This window comes from Lathyrus oleraceus, chromosome 3 (assembly GCF_024323335.1).
Source record: "Lathyrus oleraceus cultivar Zhongwan6 chromosome 3, CAAS_Psat_ZW6_1.0, whole genome shotgun sequence".
NCBI lineage: Eukaryota > Viridiplantae > Streptophyta > Magnoliopsida > Fabales > Fabaceae > Lathyrus > Lathyrus oleraceus.
The window spans coordinates 296,578,007-296,596,060 of NC_066581.1; the positions used below are offsets into that span (position 1 = coordinate 296,578,007).

Consider the following 18,054-nt stretch of genomic DNA (forward strand, 5'->3'; position numbering starts at 1 on the left):
ACTCTTTTCCATTAATTCAAGATAATACTTAAGATCTAAGTTACACCTTTTGATCTTATCAATTTCTTCAATTAATATAGAACTTATCTTAACCAACTTATTGTAATATAGACATGTTACCTCATGGTTGTCTTCCTCGTGAGATACTTTCAAGCAGACTTCATCTTCTTCATTGGAAGATTATTCTCCGAGAGTTCTTCCCGAGGTTGATTCTTATTCATTTATGGAGGATTTTTTCTCTATTCTCCTTTTGAATATTCCACTGGTTGAGACTTTTTCTTCATTCACTCTCACATATGAAGTTCCTTTATTTTATGTTGAACCCTACGAAGATCGTTCAACTACCGAGTATGTTCTTTCGAAGAAAACCACTGGAGTTTTTTTTTGTCGAAATTAGAGAAAATTGTCGAGGATTATTTTAGATTTTAACTTATCCTTCATATTTAAGTAGTTGAACTAGTTCACTCAACGTTTCTACAATTTCTCCCATCTTGGATTTTTCTTGAAATTCATAGTCACTCTCATCTCTTAGTTTAAGGATTGTATCAAATTTTTTATTCCAATTCTTAACTCTTAGTTATTTGTTAGTGAAAAATGTTCTAACATTATTTATAATATTTCTAAATGTATAAAAATATTTAAGAATGAAACATTCATCTCATTTTCCTTGTGTGTTCATTTTCTCTTGTTTGATACTCGAAGAAACTTCGTATATCTTTCAAGAATATCTCACATTTCCTTGGCGGATTTGCAGTTATAAATATAAAGAAGTTTACTATCATCTAAAGACATAACTAACAAGGTGTTGTTCCTTTTACATTGATTTCATTAATTCAAAACAACATAGAGTGAACAAGATGTTTTGGTGAAGAAAAGACACATGTGAGACCTGTCATTCCAGTATGTGTGCAACATCTGACCCTTGTCAGCATGCCAATGTCGTAGTTGTTTGAAGTGTGTTTATTGGATCTCAACCATATTTGTTGTAGATTTGTTTCTATATTATAGCAATGAAGATTTGTTTGATTAAATTGGACGTGGTCAAATCAATTTAAATTTGAATCAAATCAAATCATTTTAGAGGATATCTGAAAAACAAATCTTAACAGAATATCTGACAATTATGGACATGATCTAATGCTCATTGGAGAAAGGCCAGAGTTTTCTTTTCTAATTAAGGAGACTCAAACATAATGTTTGAAGTATGCAAGTATTGAATATTTCATGTGTCAGGGTTTATATTTTGAGTATTTTTTATGCACCACTCTAGAGCTTTCATTCATATCTTAAAGCATAAAATTTGGTTTGTTAGTTGAGTTGTAATTCAACATTCATTATTGTGATTTTTGTAGTGATCGCTCTAGATTAATGATTGAAAGAACGTGAAGCATATTTAGGGAATCCTAAATAGAAAGTCATTAGGATTATGAAGAGACATTGAACAACATGTGGTTATTGTTCCTATAACACTAATTGTACTAATTTGAAATAATGGATTTTCTTTCTTGGGTTGGAAGCCCCCCAGATGTAAGTGAGGTTGCATCAAATTGGGTTAACCATTATTTGTATTCTTTTATTGCTCGATGTACTTATAATCTTGTTTATCACTAATCAGTAAATTCTGGTTTAAGATGTTGAATACCTTGGCTTAAGCATCTGGTCCAACATCTGTTCCTTAAGAACTGAATTTCAGAAGGAAACGAGGTCACAAGGAAATGAGGTTTATCTACTATTTATCTATTTATAAGGTGATTATGGATAAACAAACCATTGATTATTATTTCCCACAATTCTAAATCAATGTTTTGAATAAAAAAATTAAATCTCTCTTTACATAGTTCAAACCTATCACCGTTAAATGGTGGAGACGTCTTTAGGAAAGATCTTTTGTTAGTAAAGGTGTTGGATGTCACCTTCCTCATGAGGCAATTAGTATTCCTCTTGGTTCCACTTGTTGGACATGTGACTCCACACACTAAAGAGAGGTGAATTGTGGGGGTTGGAAAAATGATTATTTAAAACAACATTTTTTCATCTCTCAAAAGTCAAAGATTTTTTTTATTTGTTTGTTTGTTTTTATTGATTGGGCCTTGGGCCCATTCCACTTATTTTTTTTCTCATCACAACCCCATGCTTTATTTTGTTTTATTATTAATTAATTAAATAAATTATAAATAAAATAAACCATTCTCCAATTTAAAAAAATCAAATACTTGGTCAGAATCAAATTGATTTTCAAAATATTTCACCACTTCATCATTTAATCAAACCTCTATTTTTCCAAAACTAATAGAATAACACTTGATTAATATCAAGATTTTCTAAATGAATTTCAAAATCATGCAAAAACATTTTTTTATATCAAATTCAATCATTTTTTTAATACAAACATAAATGCTTGTTATCCTCAAGTTCTTTTCCAAATTAATCGTTTCAAAACTTTTTTTTTGCAATAAATAATTGGTTGAAAAAGGATTAGTTAGACGTACTTGTCCCTCTTGGTCCCCGAGTATTTGATGATGGTCGTACTTAGCCTACCGTTTGAGTACTCGTCTTCCGTTTCAAAGTACATCAAATAACCAAATTTAGTTCATTCTTTCATGGACGAAAAATGATTAGTTGAATGTACTTGTCCCTCTTAGTCCCTGAATATTTGTGTGATGGCTGTACTTAGCCTCCCACGCGAATATTCATCATCCGATAAAGAAATGTGATTTAGTTCACCTCACAATTTCATAAATAACTTGGATGAAAAAGAACATAGTTGGACGTACTTTTCCCTCTTAATCCCAGAGTATTTGGATGATGACCGTACCTAGCCTCGCGTTCGAGTATTCGTCATCCACTTAATAAAAACTTAACTCATCAAATCCTTTTCCACCTTAGCGCGGTGTCAAACCTTTTTTCAAACGAAAGATGCTTTGTCCATGCCGAGACGATGCAAACTAAGCTTTGTTCCTACCATGTGCTAGAAGTAAAAACGCTTTCCGCTCGAATGCGATGAAAACATAACTCGGTGATATTCCAAGTTATATTTTCCATTCTGATGCAACTCACAATGTTCTTTTAAGGGTTTTATTGATATTTTCTCTTTCCTTTTGGAATAAATAAACTTCAGTCGCGACTCCGTTATCATCTTAAGCGTGCGAATGCCTGTGGCCATTTTTCGCGTCACGACACACCATCCAACCAATAAGTATCGTCGTTCATCCGTCCATCCAGAGCCTCTTTTACTACTCTTCTGTCGCCAGATCTTCCACCGTAACTCACAATTACAGTATCTTTTATTTGTTTTTGTTAAAATTAAATATATATTTATTATGTTTGAATACTATTATGTTTTGGTGAAAAAGAAGGAAATTAGTGTCATGGAATTTTGTTATTAAATTGAGAAAGAATTGTATAGAATATCCACACAAATATAGAATGAATACGAACATTATATTTATCCAATAGTATGGACTCAAATATCATACCATCCATCCCATAAATATTTATTTACATCCCTACTTAACTCCGAGAAATAAGTTTAATGTTCCAAGAGTTTATATACTTATTAAATGGTCATCTTTTAAACTTATTTGATATTTGTTTTAATTGAATCTTGGGTGTAAAAATATTATTTGACCAGATTTACTTACGAATCCAATTCAACTTTTTTATACATAATCCAATACTACTTACTACTCTCGCCTTTTCTCTTTCAAAAATAGAAAGTATGTTGTGAGTTTTCCCGAGTAATTTTTTTTCTTTCAAAAAAATCATTTGAGTTTTAATGAAATTCTGAAAATAAAATTTATATTTTTCCCATTAGATAAACTCACATAATTTAATATAAACAAACTGATCTTTTATTTTTTAGATTATATAAATATTATATGAATTATTTATTTACACATTTTCAAATGAAATAGGATTTTAAGGAGGCTATAGACCAGTAAGTTATTTGAAAAGATCAATCTCAAACCTAAAAATAAGTTAATTGTTAAAAGTATTATGAGGATTTTAAATATTATAACCGGTTAACACAGGAGTCCAACGAGTTACAGCAATGGAAACTTCAATTCTGAATTGCAGAAAAAGGAAAATATTTGAAGTTGTAACCGGTTAAACACATACGTTAACTAATTATTACTGACACTGTTTTAATTGTAATGTCAGCTGTAACCGATTAACCAAATGTGTAACCAGTTACAAGCCCGAGTTTTGCTATTTTTCTGTTATGTAATTGTTTGTTTTGGATCCTAATCAATTTGTAACACTTGTATAAATGTGTTGGATGTATTCTCATCAAAAGTAATGTAAATTATCATTCTCTCTCTCTCTCTCTCTCTCTCTCACACACACACACACACACACACTCCATTTTCCTCTTTCACTCTCCACATTCCAAATTTCTCCACCATTGCTCACCAATCTTATGGTCCAAAATTCCAACATTTGGAATCAAAAGCATGGTTTTGATCCACAAACACCCAGTTTGCGACATGAATTGATTTTCAATGAAAGAATCCTTGCAAACCTACTTATCCTTGATGCAAAAAATTACGAAAAATGGTGCAAGAAAATGAAAGTGTTATTTGACTACCAAGATGTTATTGAAGTGATCAAGAACAGGGTGAATCCTCTTATCGCTGGTGGAACAGATGCACAATAAGAAACACATAAGGAAGAGAAGAAGAAAGATTTCAAGACGCTGATAGTCTCCAAAATAATTTCCTTCTTCAATCTTCAAGTTAGGCAAACCTCTGATGGCTTCACCCGATATGGCCTTCTTCATCACAGTAAGAATGAGATGACCAAGTCTTTAGTTCCATGGCTTTGTCTCATCAACTTTGGATAACATGCAGGATGAGGGCTGAGAAATCCACATATAACAATTGTCTTCGGACCTTAACCCCTTAATAAGAACTTCTTGATCTTTGCTGGTGACAACACTTTCAGATTTTCTGACTAATGATGATCAAGTTGGCAGTTAAGTTTTCTACCAGCAAAACATCGGTAAGACAAGGAAGACCATGGCTAACCATTCTACCCATTCCTTTTATTCTTTTCATAGATCCATCACCAAAAGTGACATAGCTGTAAGAATAAGGTTTCAACTCCTCAAGACATGTCTTTTCTTCAGTCATGTGCTTGGAACACCCACGATCAAAAATACCAATTTTCTCTTGAGGAAACTCTGGAAGAAGTATGAACTATTATACATGTGACTTTTTATTTGGGTTTCCATACCTCCTTAGCTTGAGATTTCTTCCCTTTCTTTCTTTTAGGCTTAGGCTGACTATAAAACCGAGGATAACCATACAATTTATAGAAAAAGGGTCTTATATGACCATATCTATAACAATAATGACATCTCTTGGCAGCTTTCTTGTAGCCTCTGTGTCGAGGGTACACATGTTGAGCATGATTCTAATACATGTGATCCATCTTCTTCCGAGGTAGGACAACCTTCTTATTGGGAATTTTCTCGTTAAGCTTGGAGTCAATACCAATTCCCTTCAGATTCTTGGACATCTTTCCAACTTCAAAATTTTCATATAGCATATTTGAACCATTGTTTAATATGCGTACATATTTTGTCATATTATCAGTTTTGGAATTTAGAAAAGCTACTTCTATCAAACCAGTGATGGTTGAGACAAAACTCTTCCTTTTCTTTCTGAAACACATTTATGGTTTCCTACTGATTCTTCATAGTTAGGTAGGCTTCCTCCCATTTGGTGTACAATAGCATGTGTGTAGCAACTAGCTTTTCACGATTCAAATTTTCCAGTGAATTCCATCACATAATTACCAGTTTCACTTTCAGAATCAAAATCAAAATCAAAATCAAGCCAAGTAGTAGATAATCCATTTTTCTGCTTCTTGAGAAAAGTAGGGATTCAGCTTTGATATGACTAAAACCTTCACATTTAAGACACCTAACTCCCATGCCTTTGTTTTCTTCTAAGCTATTTCTCTGGGGACCAATGTTGGACCTGATGGCTTGAGCATTTGTCCTCCACTTTCTATCTAGATTCTTCAAGACTTTGTTGAACTTTCTTCCAACAGAAGTTATAGCATCTGACAAGTTCTCTTCAGTATCCTTATTACCTTGATTTTTATCTTCTTGAGTGTTAGAAACAAAAGCTACACTTTTGTTCTTCTTTTTAGATATGCCATTTATAGAAACTTCAAAGGTTTGAAGAGAACTAATGAATTCATTTATCTTGAAGGTGCATAGGTATTGAGCTTCTTCAACAATTGTTACCTTCATGTCAACCTTTTTGAAAATTATATTTTTCCAAATTAATAAAGAAAAATGCTTCCGCACTGTTTAGAATTAATTCTTGAATTTTTCTAGAGTTAGATACATGTTTCACTCTTTTGAGTTGAAACCAATTTCGCTACGTTTCTGTTTTCGCAACAAACTTTAATTATAAAACCAAAAACTTTCATACATAAAAATAATTCTCATTATAAACATTAAATTTACGATTTATTAGAGCACTGTCGGTACGATAGTCCTCACATTCCGAACACAAATGGTTTAGGATGACATATTAAAAATGGTAAAAATTAAAGCATATAATACTCATGTTCATATTTCAATTAATAAATATTAAACTAAGCATGTACGAACAGTAGCAGCAGTGAAAGAAAAATAAAAGAATATGGAACCTGGATAATAAATGTTGAATATAATAATAATCTTTTTCAAATCGAGACTTTAATTTGGTACAGAAATGCTGGAAATTTATGCTAGCAGGATTAATGCAGCAACAACAACAAAATAACAGACAAATTTTCTCCAAATTTAGTCATAATATTGCAACATTATTCCATGTGAGAAAATAATTGCTTTTACAAAGTGATTTTAATGGCTAGTACAAAGCTTGAATTCCCAAAATAGATTTTTAAAAGTCCTATTTTGTAATGCTAACCTTGTTCAGAAACTTATGGAATCGTGTCTAAAGTAGTGGAGAGAAATTTGGGAAGTGGAGAAACTGATTCTGAACGAGGGCAAAAAAGTATGAGTTGTTGCGGCATGACGGGCATCATGACCATGACGTTTTGTTCGCTATGCTGATGACGATCGTCACCTGGATGACGGGATGATTGTCATCTGACAGACAATTCTTCTTCATTTTATTGACTTTTGGTGAAGGGTTGACTTCGTAGGGATGGTGACGACCGTCATGCAAGTAATGGACTCGTCATGACAACATAAATCATGTAATTTCTTCCCGTTTTTGCTCTTTTTCACAGTTTTATCGCGCACAAGCCTTTAACCACTAAGTACCTTAAAATAACACACACTACCATCATAATACTACAAAAATACATAAAAATGATAGAAAAATACATGTGAATCGAGTCAAAATATACTATATGTTTGTGTGTTATCAAGAAAAAGAAAGAAAATATCAACGATAATGGAGTTAGTTATAATATCGAGATGGAATAATATGTAGTTGAAGATAGCCAAAACAGTTTAGAGAAGGTATCATCTAAGTTTGTCTCTAGTACTATTATTGAAAATGGTTTGACCGTGGTTGAGGTGAGTGAATGCACAGAGGGATTGTGATTCCTAATGATACCAATCAATTTGAGAAGATTGTGAGTCTTGATGATATCGGTGAATTAGAGAGGATTGTTCATATACTAGAACCTCGAGTGGTTCTTCAAAGAAAATATTTAGCATAATTAATCAAGTCAATGACTTCTAATGGATGCATTGATGAAGATAAGTTTATGAGTGAGTATAGGAAGTCACACCTAGTTGCTGTAAAGAGAATTCTAAGATACCTAAGAGAACCATGAGACTTGGCATGCTATTTCCACTTGTTGTGAAGAAGAAGAAGAAGAAGGCAAGATTTAAAAGTTATTCAAATTCTCATATTTTCGGTGATATAATTTACAGAAGAAATACCTCCTGCTCTGCTTTCATGTACAATGAAGCTCTCATTTTTTATTGTACAAAGAAACAACAATTGATGATGATGATTAAATTTGTAAAAAGAGGCTTAAAGTAGATAGTTCAATTGCGGGTAGGGGTACAAATCAATGAGTATTCGCTACACTTTTTTGTCTCTCTTTATTTCAAGATTACTACCGCGTCATTAAAATTAAATTTCTATTTCAAGATTACTGTCTCTCTCCTTTTTCTCTCCTTTTGCTTCAAAATTCTAATTAATTAATAAAAGAAAAACTTATTTAAAGCTATCAGTTATTAACTTTTATTTTAAAAAAATATTATTAATAAAATTTTCTAGTCATCACTATCACATAATTAAAATTAATTTTTATATTTTAGTCATAATTATCACGTATTTAAAATTAAAGACAAATAAAAAAAATCCAAAAAATTAAAATATGTATCTATAGATAAAAGGGAGAAACTATTTGGAGGGACCTATTTTTCTTCCGATTTTACTCTTAAAATTTTGATTTTTTTTAATATTCTCAAAATATATTGGTCAGTTTTTTTTAATATTCTCACATGGATATGATTAAAAGCGATCCACGTGAAAAATTTCTGGCACGGTGGTTCAATCGTGAGGGTTGGTTATTTACGTGTTTCGAAAGTAACACTGGAGTTTTCGTTACGATCCGTTCATTTTTTAATGATGGAGTAAGTTAACTTGTTCTCATTGTCACTACTTTTGAGTTAATGTTGTGAAATCTTACTTTTTATGAATTTGTTTTTAAAAATATGGTTATTTTAAAAGAAACAACAAAGTCATCCAAACAACATTAACATGAAGAGAAGTTGCTGCAGAGAAAGTTCCAGCATTTGTATTAGTAGTAAGAACAAGAACCATCCAATCATCCTCATAATTAAGTCAAACTCCAATGTACTTTTAATTGTTGAGAAACTTTGCATAGATATCATTATGAGTGTAATTAGACATGAAAATAAGGATCAACCAACTTTATTTTTAATTAAATTTAATACGCATAATGATTATACACTCTTATATTTTGAAGCGGACAATAATTTAATTGTATTAGATCAACCATTATTTGACTAATAATTTAATTATTAAAATACAAAATTTATTACACATTATTAAAATACAATAATTTAAATAATTTAAATTAATATAAGCTTCAAATTATGAAAACAATTATTAAAATATAACATTCTATTAATTAAATGCGTAATTTAATACTATAATTATTAATAATCGTGCGTAATAAAACATGCAGTAATAATTTAATAATTATTTTCATAATTTGAAGCTTATATTAATACAATTATTATAATTATTTAATGTATCATTATATGCTCTTTAATATAATTATACTAAAATAAGGTTATATGTGTATTTAATATAAGTATACTAAAATATATATTTTATGTGCTTATTTTCAAAATATAATCATTTTAAATATAATTATTTTAATGTATTTTAAATAAAATGTAGTACAATAATATATTAAGCTTGATTTTTACATAAGCGATATATTTATTATATTTTAACTGTATCAGATTAAGTGAAAATAATTTAATTATTAAATGCGTAATTTAATTATTAAAATTATTTTGAATGCGCAAATCTCATTATTATGTGGAAAATACAATTAAAAGCGGAATTGAAATCTCCCTAAAAAATATACCTTTTACCTGTTTATAATTATTTCACTTTTAATAATAAATTCTTATATTATGACTTCATCTGCTGTAGTGTTAACGTTAATATCACATTTATCAACATGTATGTCATGAAACATATTAAGACTAAAAAACACAAAATAGTTTATTCGCATAATCAACAACATATTTAAATTTATAGTATACTTGAAATTGTATGGTGTTCTTATAACAATCCTCAAAGTTTAATGGAGAAACATGAAAAAGATGCATGGCTCAATTGAAGTTACTGAAACAATTTAAATTTTCTAAAAAAGTAATCAAAAGAGATACAAAAAGTTTAAAAATGTGAGGGAATAGAAAGTGTTAGAGAGAAGAAAAGTACCACTACAGTGAGCTGGATTGAAAAGGAAAAGAAAAGCACATAGAGATGCAAGAAGTGGGAGATTAAGATTGAAGCAAACCTTGGTGAGTAGTTGTGTTCTAAAGGGCAAAGATGTTTTGAATAATGAATAAAATAAACTTGAGAAAAGTGTAAACTCTAAAGAGATGAAGTAAAAATGGAGCCTAGGTAGTGATAGGTATAAGTGCTTATTTTACACGTGGCTGACATGCAAGTAATAAGTTAAACCCATTTGACCGATATAAGTGCATATTTTGTAGACATATGAACATTACAATGTGACTAGAATTTGTTGCATACATTGACCATTTAAGATACATACATAAACACCCCGCACCACCAACAAAAATAAGAAAGGATAGGTAGAAAAATACAAATGAATATAACTTCAAAATATTTGTATAATCAATTTTGTGATATGCCCTTTCATATTTGTTTTGCATTTCATTTTGATTGTACTCTCTCTTATAGAATACAATTTTTTTAAATTTTAATTTTAAGGTAAATTATTTATCAAGTTAAATTAGTATATAGTATGAAAATAATTATCAAGTACACAATTTTTTTAAATATATTGTGTATTTATTTAAAAAGAAACTAAAGGTAAATTATGTCCTTTATATATAGGTATAGATAACTTATAATATGCATAATTAATTTTATTTAGTCTATGATATGTAGTGACTTAAGAAGAAAATTTATGTCAAATCATCTTCTGATAATATATCGGTTTTTGATCAATTGTTTCTGCAGAGGATTCAGTATAGTTCCCAGTTGGTAGTTACATTAACAAAATGGAAAATAATACCCGTCAAATTTCAAGTCAACAACAAAGGTCAAGAAGGGCTGGAAATGAAAGGAAGAGAAGACAAAATATGAGCAACGAGCAGAGAGAAAACCATTTGTCGAGATGACGTGAAAATTATAGGCGCCGGAAAGAGCAAGAGAAACAAGCTCAAACATCTCGCCCTATAAAGAGCAAGAGAAACAAGCTCAAACATCTCGCTCTATAATGAAAATTACTCCATCATAAAAAAATGAACGGATCGTAACGAAAACTCCAGTGTTACTTTCGAAACACGTAAAGCAAAGAAATAATAAATAGAAGTTAGAGTTTCACGTACCTTTAAGAAGTTTCTGGCATGATGATTGAATCGTGAGGGCTGGCTGTTGGATGTATCAGCGGCGATGTCGGAAGTTCAGCGGTGTTTTTGATTGTTGCCGTCACCGGAGGAAATGAAAGAAATGAAAATCGTGAATGTTCGCAGGGTCGTTGTTGGTGGTGGTACACGTGAGAGATGAAGGTTTTATGTTATGGTGAGAAGTGAGTTGTGTTGTTACATGATTTTTGTTTCTTGTAGAAGAGAGGTGTGTTCATGTGGCTTTTGCATGAGGTTGTTTATGTGGTGAAGAGGAAAGAGTATTATGAGTTGTTATTCATGGAGTTTCCAGGGAGAAATAAGGAGATGATAGTGATGTGTAGAAAATGTAATATGTTGGTATGGTTTGTTGATGAAGGTGATAGATGAAGAAAAAGAAAAAAAAGATGCAGGTTGTGATATGGTAAGTGATGATATGGGAGCTCAAATTTTCCAATGGAAGGATGGTTTGGATTTGATTTTTGACAAAAGATAGTTGGATTTGGACAATTATCATGTAGTGGTATGTGTGGGTTATATTAATTCATATCCACGTGAGAATATTAAAAAAAATTGACCAATACATTTTGAGAATATTAAAAAAATTCAAAATTTTAAGGGTAAAATCGGAAGAAAAATAGGTCACTCTAAATAGTTGTATCCCCTTTATAATTATTTCTCACCATATAAAGAGAAAAAAGCTCAAAAATTGTTTGGAAGCCTTAGATCGATCATTACAAGACATCTGTAGCAATAATACTCCATTTGGTGGAAAATTATGATCATGGGGGGAGATTTTCGTCAAGTCCTTCCTATTGTAACAAAAGGTACTAAGGCACAAATGATTTCAGTGTGTATTGTTCAGTCTACTTTATGGGATCATACTAAGATTTTGCGTTTGCGTCAAAATATGCGATCATTGCATGATTAAGAGTTTGCAAAATTTCTTATTCGCATTGGTGGTGGTGTTGAACCTACCAAACCAGATGACATGGTGATGTTACCTTCACAGATTGCAATCCCACAGGATGGTGAACATTCCATACAAGTACTTATCCAACATATTTTTTCTAATTTAGAATTGCATGGTTGGGATGCCCCATATATGGTACAAAGAGCTATTTTGACACCAACAAATGATGATGTCCAGAAATTGAATGATATGATTATCGACCAGTTTCTAGGAAAAGAACATAATTTGTTGTCGTTTGACGAGGTTGAAGGGGATAATCATAATTTATACCAGCAAAATTCTTAAACTTAATTACACAGGGTAGTTTCCCACCACATATTCTAAAGATAAAAAAGGGTGCACCATTGATGTTGTTACGAAATCTAGATCCTAGATATGGATTGTGCAATGGGACACGGTTATTATATCGTGGTTTATTTATAAATATGCTGGATGTGAAAATCTTGACAGGAAACAATGCAGGAAAACGAGTTTTTTGCCCATAATTAAAATAAAAACGTCTGCAAGTGATGGGTTGCCTTTTATCCTTAGTAGAAAGCAGTTTCTTGTGCGACTAAGTTTTGCAATTACAATAAATAAATCACAAGGACAAACCATTTCAAATGTTGGAATATATCTTCCATAACATGTTTTTAGTCATAGACAGTTATATGTGGCTTTATCCAGGGGTATTTCACAGACTACGACAAGAGTTTTAGCTAGGGAAGAAAAATTGAAAGGAGAAGATGGTGACTACACAAAAAATGTAGTCTTCAAACAAGTTCTTTTATCGCACCCGCAGGTATTTATTAAGTACATAAAAAATTTCTCACACATTGATTCCCATTTTGGTTACACGATATACCAAGATTATATTGTATTTTTTATATCATAACTAAATATAGTTTTCTTTTGCTTCAATATACAAACAAACTAGAACACTGTGAAATCTTCCAATTATGTAAGGAGTTGAGACGAAAGAATGTTGAAACTTGCTTCGACATAAAAATAAGTTATACTTAATGATTTATTTTATGTTTTTATGTTAGATATCAATTGGGTCATACTTATTCTAACTATTCTTATGTAATAAATTTTAGATAGGAGACTTTGAAGATAAATGGAACACATGGAAGGATGAACAAACAATTTCATCCATCGACAAACTCGACAATAAGGTGTATTTATGTTTTCCGCTATACGTATAAAAAACAGTTTCTTGCATTTCCACCATTCTTTCACTAACATTTTTATCATCCTTATTGAAACAGGTCAAACGTCTAAAAATTTACTCTGTCGGTTGGAGCTCCACAGTGATAACAAATAAAATATAATTTTGAAAAATGGTGAAAAGAGAAATAATATCTCAAAGGATGGACAAATTTTTATTTAATTAATTTAAGAATATTTTTACTCTAGAATATTTTTGAATGCATGAGTTTAACTTCTATTTGTGTTTTATGTAAATAAAATCATATATATTTACTAAGTCCATTGCTTTCCTTTTTTACCAGAAATCCAGGTAATTCATAAACAAGTCATAGTTGTTGTTCTACCAAATCTAGACTAAAACAAAGTATCTTCATTCTCCAGGTATTTATTTGTGTCACAATAAACCATGTTATATTAAAACGAGTCAAATGTTTTGAATGTATTTCTTTGATGATATGAAATTTCGTCATGTATTTATACTTTTTTAAATCTCAAGAGCGCGTTGATAAATGGATGTACGAAGAATTGATTCAAATCTTTATAAGGTAAAATAAACTATATTACACTATTTACTATTAATTTTACTATGTTTTTCTCTTAAAAAAATCTAATTTAAGAGTCTTACATTTTTTCTTTACCATGGAAAATAATTGCAGGAAAAAAAAATATTTCGAATAAAGATTTCATGTTCGACATTTCTCTTAAAGAACGTAATTGATTACACAGTATCTATATTACTTTGCACGCTTCGATATAATTTGGCATATCTTTGTTTACCATTTTATTTTTAATGCGACGTACAATAAAAACCTTATGAAAAGAAAAACATACATTTATTTTTCTCTGCAATGCACATTAAAAAAAAACGGACAGACGGACACGGGAGTGCCTCCGTGCCCGTCCAAACGCTAGTTAAAAAAAACTAGGTTTTAAATAGAATGACCAAAAATTTAAAAACACCTAAATATAAAAAACAAAAATACATTTAAGATTACATTACACAAATGCACTCAAATATAAACAAAGGGGGTGCTACTAAATCAATGATCACTTGGCTCAATACTATGACCTCATAACTATGACCTCATAATTATTGAGATAATATATATTTGTGGTAGTGACACAAATTATAATTATTACATTCACATTTTTCTTTCAATCACATATAGCTTGAACTCGAAGAGGTTGAACCCTCTTTAAAGTTAATCCAAATTTCTCATCCATATTGATCTCTTCTGGCATTACCATATCAGCAAGATTCCATTCAAAATTGTGTATAAGGGATGCCACCACTAAATGCACAGTCCTATTAGCTAATGGCAATCCCGGACAAATTCTTTTCCCTGCTCCAAATGGTATAAGCTCAAAATTATTACCCTTATAATTAACATCACACTCCAAAAATCTTTCAGGTAAAAACACATTTGGATTTTTCCAAATGGTTGAATCTCTTCCCATGGCCCATATATTGACTAATACTTGTGCATTTTTTGGCACATTAAAGCCTAATATGTTGACAATTCCATCACACTTGTGAGGTAGCAATAATGGAATTGGTGGGTGCAAACGAAATGTTTCCTTCACTATTGCTTGTAAGAAAGTTAACTTTGAAATGTGTGATTCTTCAATTATTTCATCTTTGTCTATTGTTTGACTTAACTCTTTTCTTGCTTTTATTAATTTTTCAGGATTGCGTAATAGCTCTGCCATTATCCATTCAATTATGCTTGATGTTGTGTCGATCCCAGCAACAAATAAATCCTATAATAATATTATAATAATTATCAAGTTTTTATAAAAAAAAAATTAATATAATAAAGATTATACAGAAACAAAAGACAAACGGAATAATCTAAGAAAATTGATACTTACTAGAAATAGATGCACCATCTCATTACGGCTCAATTCAGAAGAGGTTTCTTTGATTTTGTTTTTAAGAAGTGAATCTAACACATCATTACAAACATCTTCAGAATAATTAACTGTGGAAGATCTTGAACGAATTCTTTCTTCAATAATTTTATCGAAAATCTCACACAATTTCTTCATATGATTCGTCATCCTTGTATACAAACCTTGTGGATCTAAAGGACGGAGAATAGGAAAGAAATCTGAAACATTAGGCTTACCAGCTTCTTCCATGATACCATAAATAATGTTCTTAAACTCTTGAGACTTTTCATCATGTGTGGAATGAGCCAAATCCATAGAGAACAAAGTGTTTGAAATTGAGTTTAGGACAGTTGTAAAAATAGTCTCACTAATATCAAAAGCCTCGCCTTTCTTGCTTTTTTCCTTTACATAATCTAATAATTCTTGTAACTTTTGTTGGCGAAGGATTTTTGTTGAATCAAGCATTTTTGTAGAAAATACTTTTGTAGCACAAACTTTTCTTAGTTTCTTCCACAAAGCTAATGTTGGAAGCCACCCAACTGAGAATTTGTGATGATCAACTGCGAAAAGTGCATGTGGGACAGTTCTATTAGAGAAGATATGGCTATTTTCATGCAACACTTCTTTTGCTACTTGTGGTGATGAGATTACTATGGTTGTTATTGTTCCTAATTTCAGCGACATGATTGGTCCATATATTTTAGAGAGTTTTGTGAGAGATTTGTGTGGATTTTTGCCAAGTTCTAAGATGTTACCAATGATGGGAAGTGGGTGTGGCCCTGGTGGAAGTTTTCTAGAATTTTGATTTCTAAGAATGAAGATGAGAATGCTTGCACACATAAAAGTAATCACTAACAGAAGTGTTTGGTTGTCCATTGCTCGTTGCTTTTCCCTTTCCCTTATGTGATATATATAACTAAAAATGATAATTGTAAAACACTAAAAATATGACTATATCTCCTACTATGTATTAAATATTAGACTTAGTCAACCAGTCAACTTGTCTATGTAAATATGAGTGTTTTTTATTTTCATTGTAGTTTTTATTTTTTTGGAAATAATTTCTCAATGTTAAGTTTTTTATTTATTTTAATTCAACTTAAAATATGCAGAAAAATTTATAAGAAAATAATTTTTTATTAATTTTAATTTTAAGGACTAAAATCAAAAGAAATTTAATATTTAAAGACATTATTCAAAACAAAACAAAAAAGATACTGAGACGAAAAAACAGAAACACGCTAATTTACAGGGATCGATTTGTTAGAAGTTGTAATTCAATGTTTTGTCGAAAGCTAGCATTCAACTGTGTCGAAGTAGCTAGTCAAGGTGAAAGATTCAGTTGTATTCGACATAATCGAATATAACATATAGTTACGTCGAAATGTAACTTATAATTTTGTATTTTATATTTTGTATGTTTTGGATTTGGGTCAGTTTGTATAGTTTTTGGGTCTGGACTTTAGATGCCTATATAAAGGTATTGTATGATGTAAATCAAACACACAACTACTTCACTCAATACAAATTTCTACAATTCAGTTTATAATTTCTCTCTTTCAACAAATTGGTATTAAGGAGTCCAGATTGCAATTCAGAGAGAATTTGTAATGGCAAACAAAAACATAACATCAACACAATTTCTGGCAAATTTGTTGCTTTTCAAAAGGAAGAACTACAAACGGTGGGTTGCGCAGATGAATGTCACTTTCAGATTTCAAGATGTGACTGAAATCGTGAACAATGGAGTATCAGCATTCGAAGCAAATGCAGATGATATTCAGCAAGCTGTGCACAAGGAATAGAGAAATAAAGATGGAAAATTTATGTTCTTGATTCACTAGTGTGTGGATCCTAACGTGTTTGAGAAGATAATTGAAGAAGAAACGATCAAAGGAGGGTGGGACAAGTTGAAGAGCGTGTACGACAGAGATGAAAAGCTGAAAAGGATAAAGTTGTAGTCGTTGAGAAAACAATTCAAGATGACTTAGACGAAGGAGGATGAATCAGTCTCAGAATACCTTTCGTGTGTGGTGTTGTTAACGAAATAGATGAAGTTGTATGGTGAATAAATCAATGATTTGCAGAAGATTTAAAAAGTGTTGAGATCTCTTACTGTGAAGTTTGATTACATTGTAGTGTCAATTAAAGAGTCCAAGAACCTAGTTGAGTTAGAAGAACTTCAAGCTTCATTAGAGGCTCATGAGATGAGACTTAAGCAGAGGAACTTAGAAAGGGAGAAGGTGGATAAGCAGGCACTACAACCAAGATTCATCAAGAAATTTGGGAAAGAGAAGGAAAATAATCTAGATAAGGATGAGAAATCAAGTAAGAACTCAAAGAATCACTCTGATTCAATCAAGAAAGGCATGGGCAACAAGTATACATGGAAGAAAGTTGGCATGAAGGAGGTGCAGTGATACAACTATCAAGGATTTGGCCGCTATGCTCGAGACTATCGAAGAAAGAAGGAAGCGCGAGAGAAAGATAACGATGAAGTGCAATATGCACTTGTTGAAGATAGTGATTATGATGATGTGTTACTCATGGCCAATACCCAGTCAAACATTGGGTAAACCAATATGTGGTATCTAGATTCAAGATGCACTAACCACATGACTGGTAATAAAGTTTGGTTCACCAAGCTAGATGAATTAGTTGAGAAAGTGATAAAGTTTGCAGATGATAAGCACATCACATTAGGTGGAAAGGGAGACATTTCTGTTGTAAGAAAAGATGGTTGAAAATCCAACATCACTGATGTGTTGTATATACCTTCAATGACATGTAACTTCATAAGCGTAGGTAAATTACTTGCAAAAGGGTACAACATGAAGATAGAAATGAATCATATGAAGGTGTATCATAGTGA

At 31.2% G+C, this 18,054-nt stretch overlaps 1 protein-coding gene across 1 annotated transcript; it reads right to left on the minus strand.

Annotated features, from left to right (window-relative positions):
• Window positions 1-14,256: 14,256 nt before the first annotated feature.
• Window positions 14,257-16,114, minus strand: LOC127127190 (cytochrome P450 76T24). Its single transcript, XM_051056317.1, has 2 exons — window positions 15,162-16,114; window positions 14,257-15,050 (listed from the first exon to the last, which is right to left on the minus strand). The coding sequence occupies exons 1-2, from the start codon at window positions 16,056-16,058 to the stop codon at window positions 14,445-14,447; spliced, it is 1,503 nt and encodes a 500-aa protein (XP_050912274.1). The 5' UTR covers window positions 16,059-16,114; the 3' UTR covers window positions 14,257-14,444.
• Window positions 16,115-18,054: the final 1,940 nt, after the last annotated feature.

Bases quoted from the DNA above. Each gene is read 5' to 3' on its own strand.
- LOC127127190 (XM_051056317.1), bottom strand. From the start codon at position 16,058: ATGGACAACCAAACACTTCTGTTAGTGATTACTTTTATGTGTGCAAGC. The intron at 15,051-15,161 runs GTAAGTATCAAT...ATATTATTATAG, and splicing joins AGATGGTGCATCTATTTCTA to GATTTATTTGTTGCTGGGAT.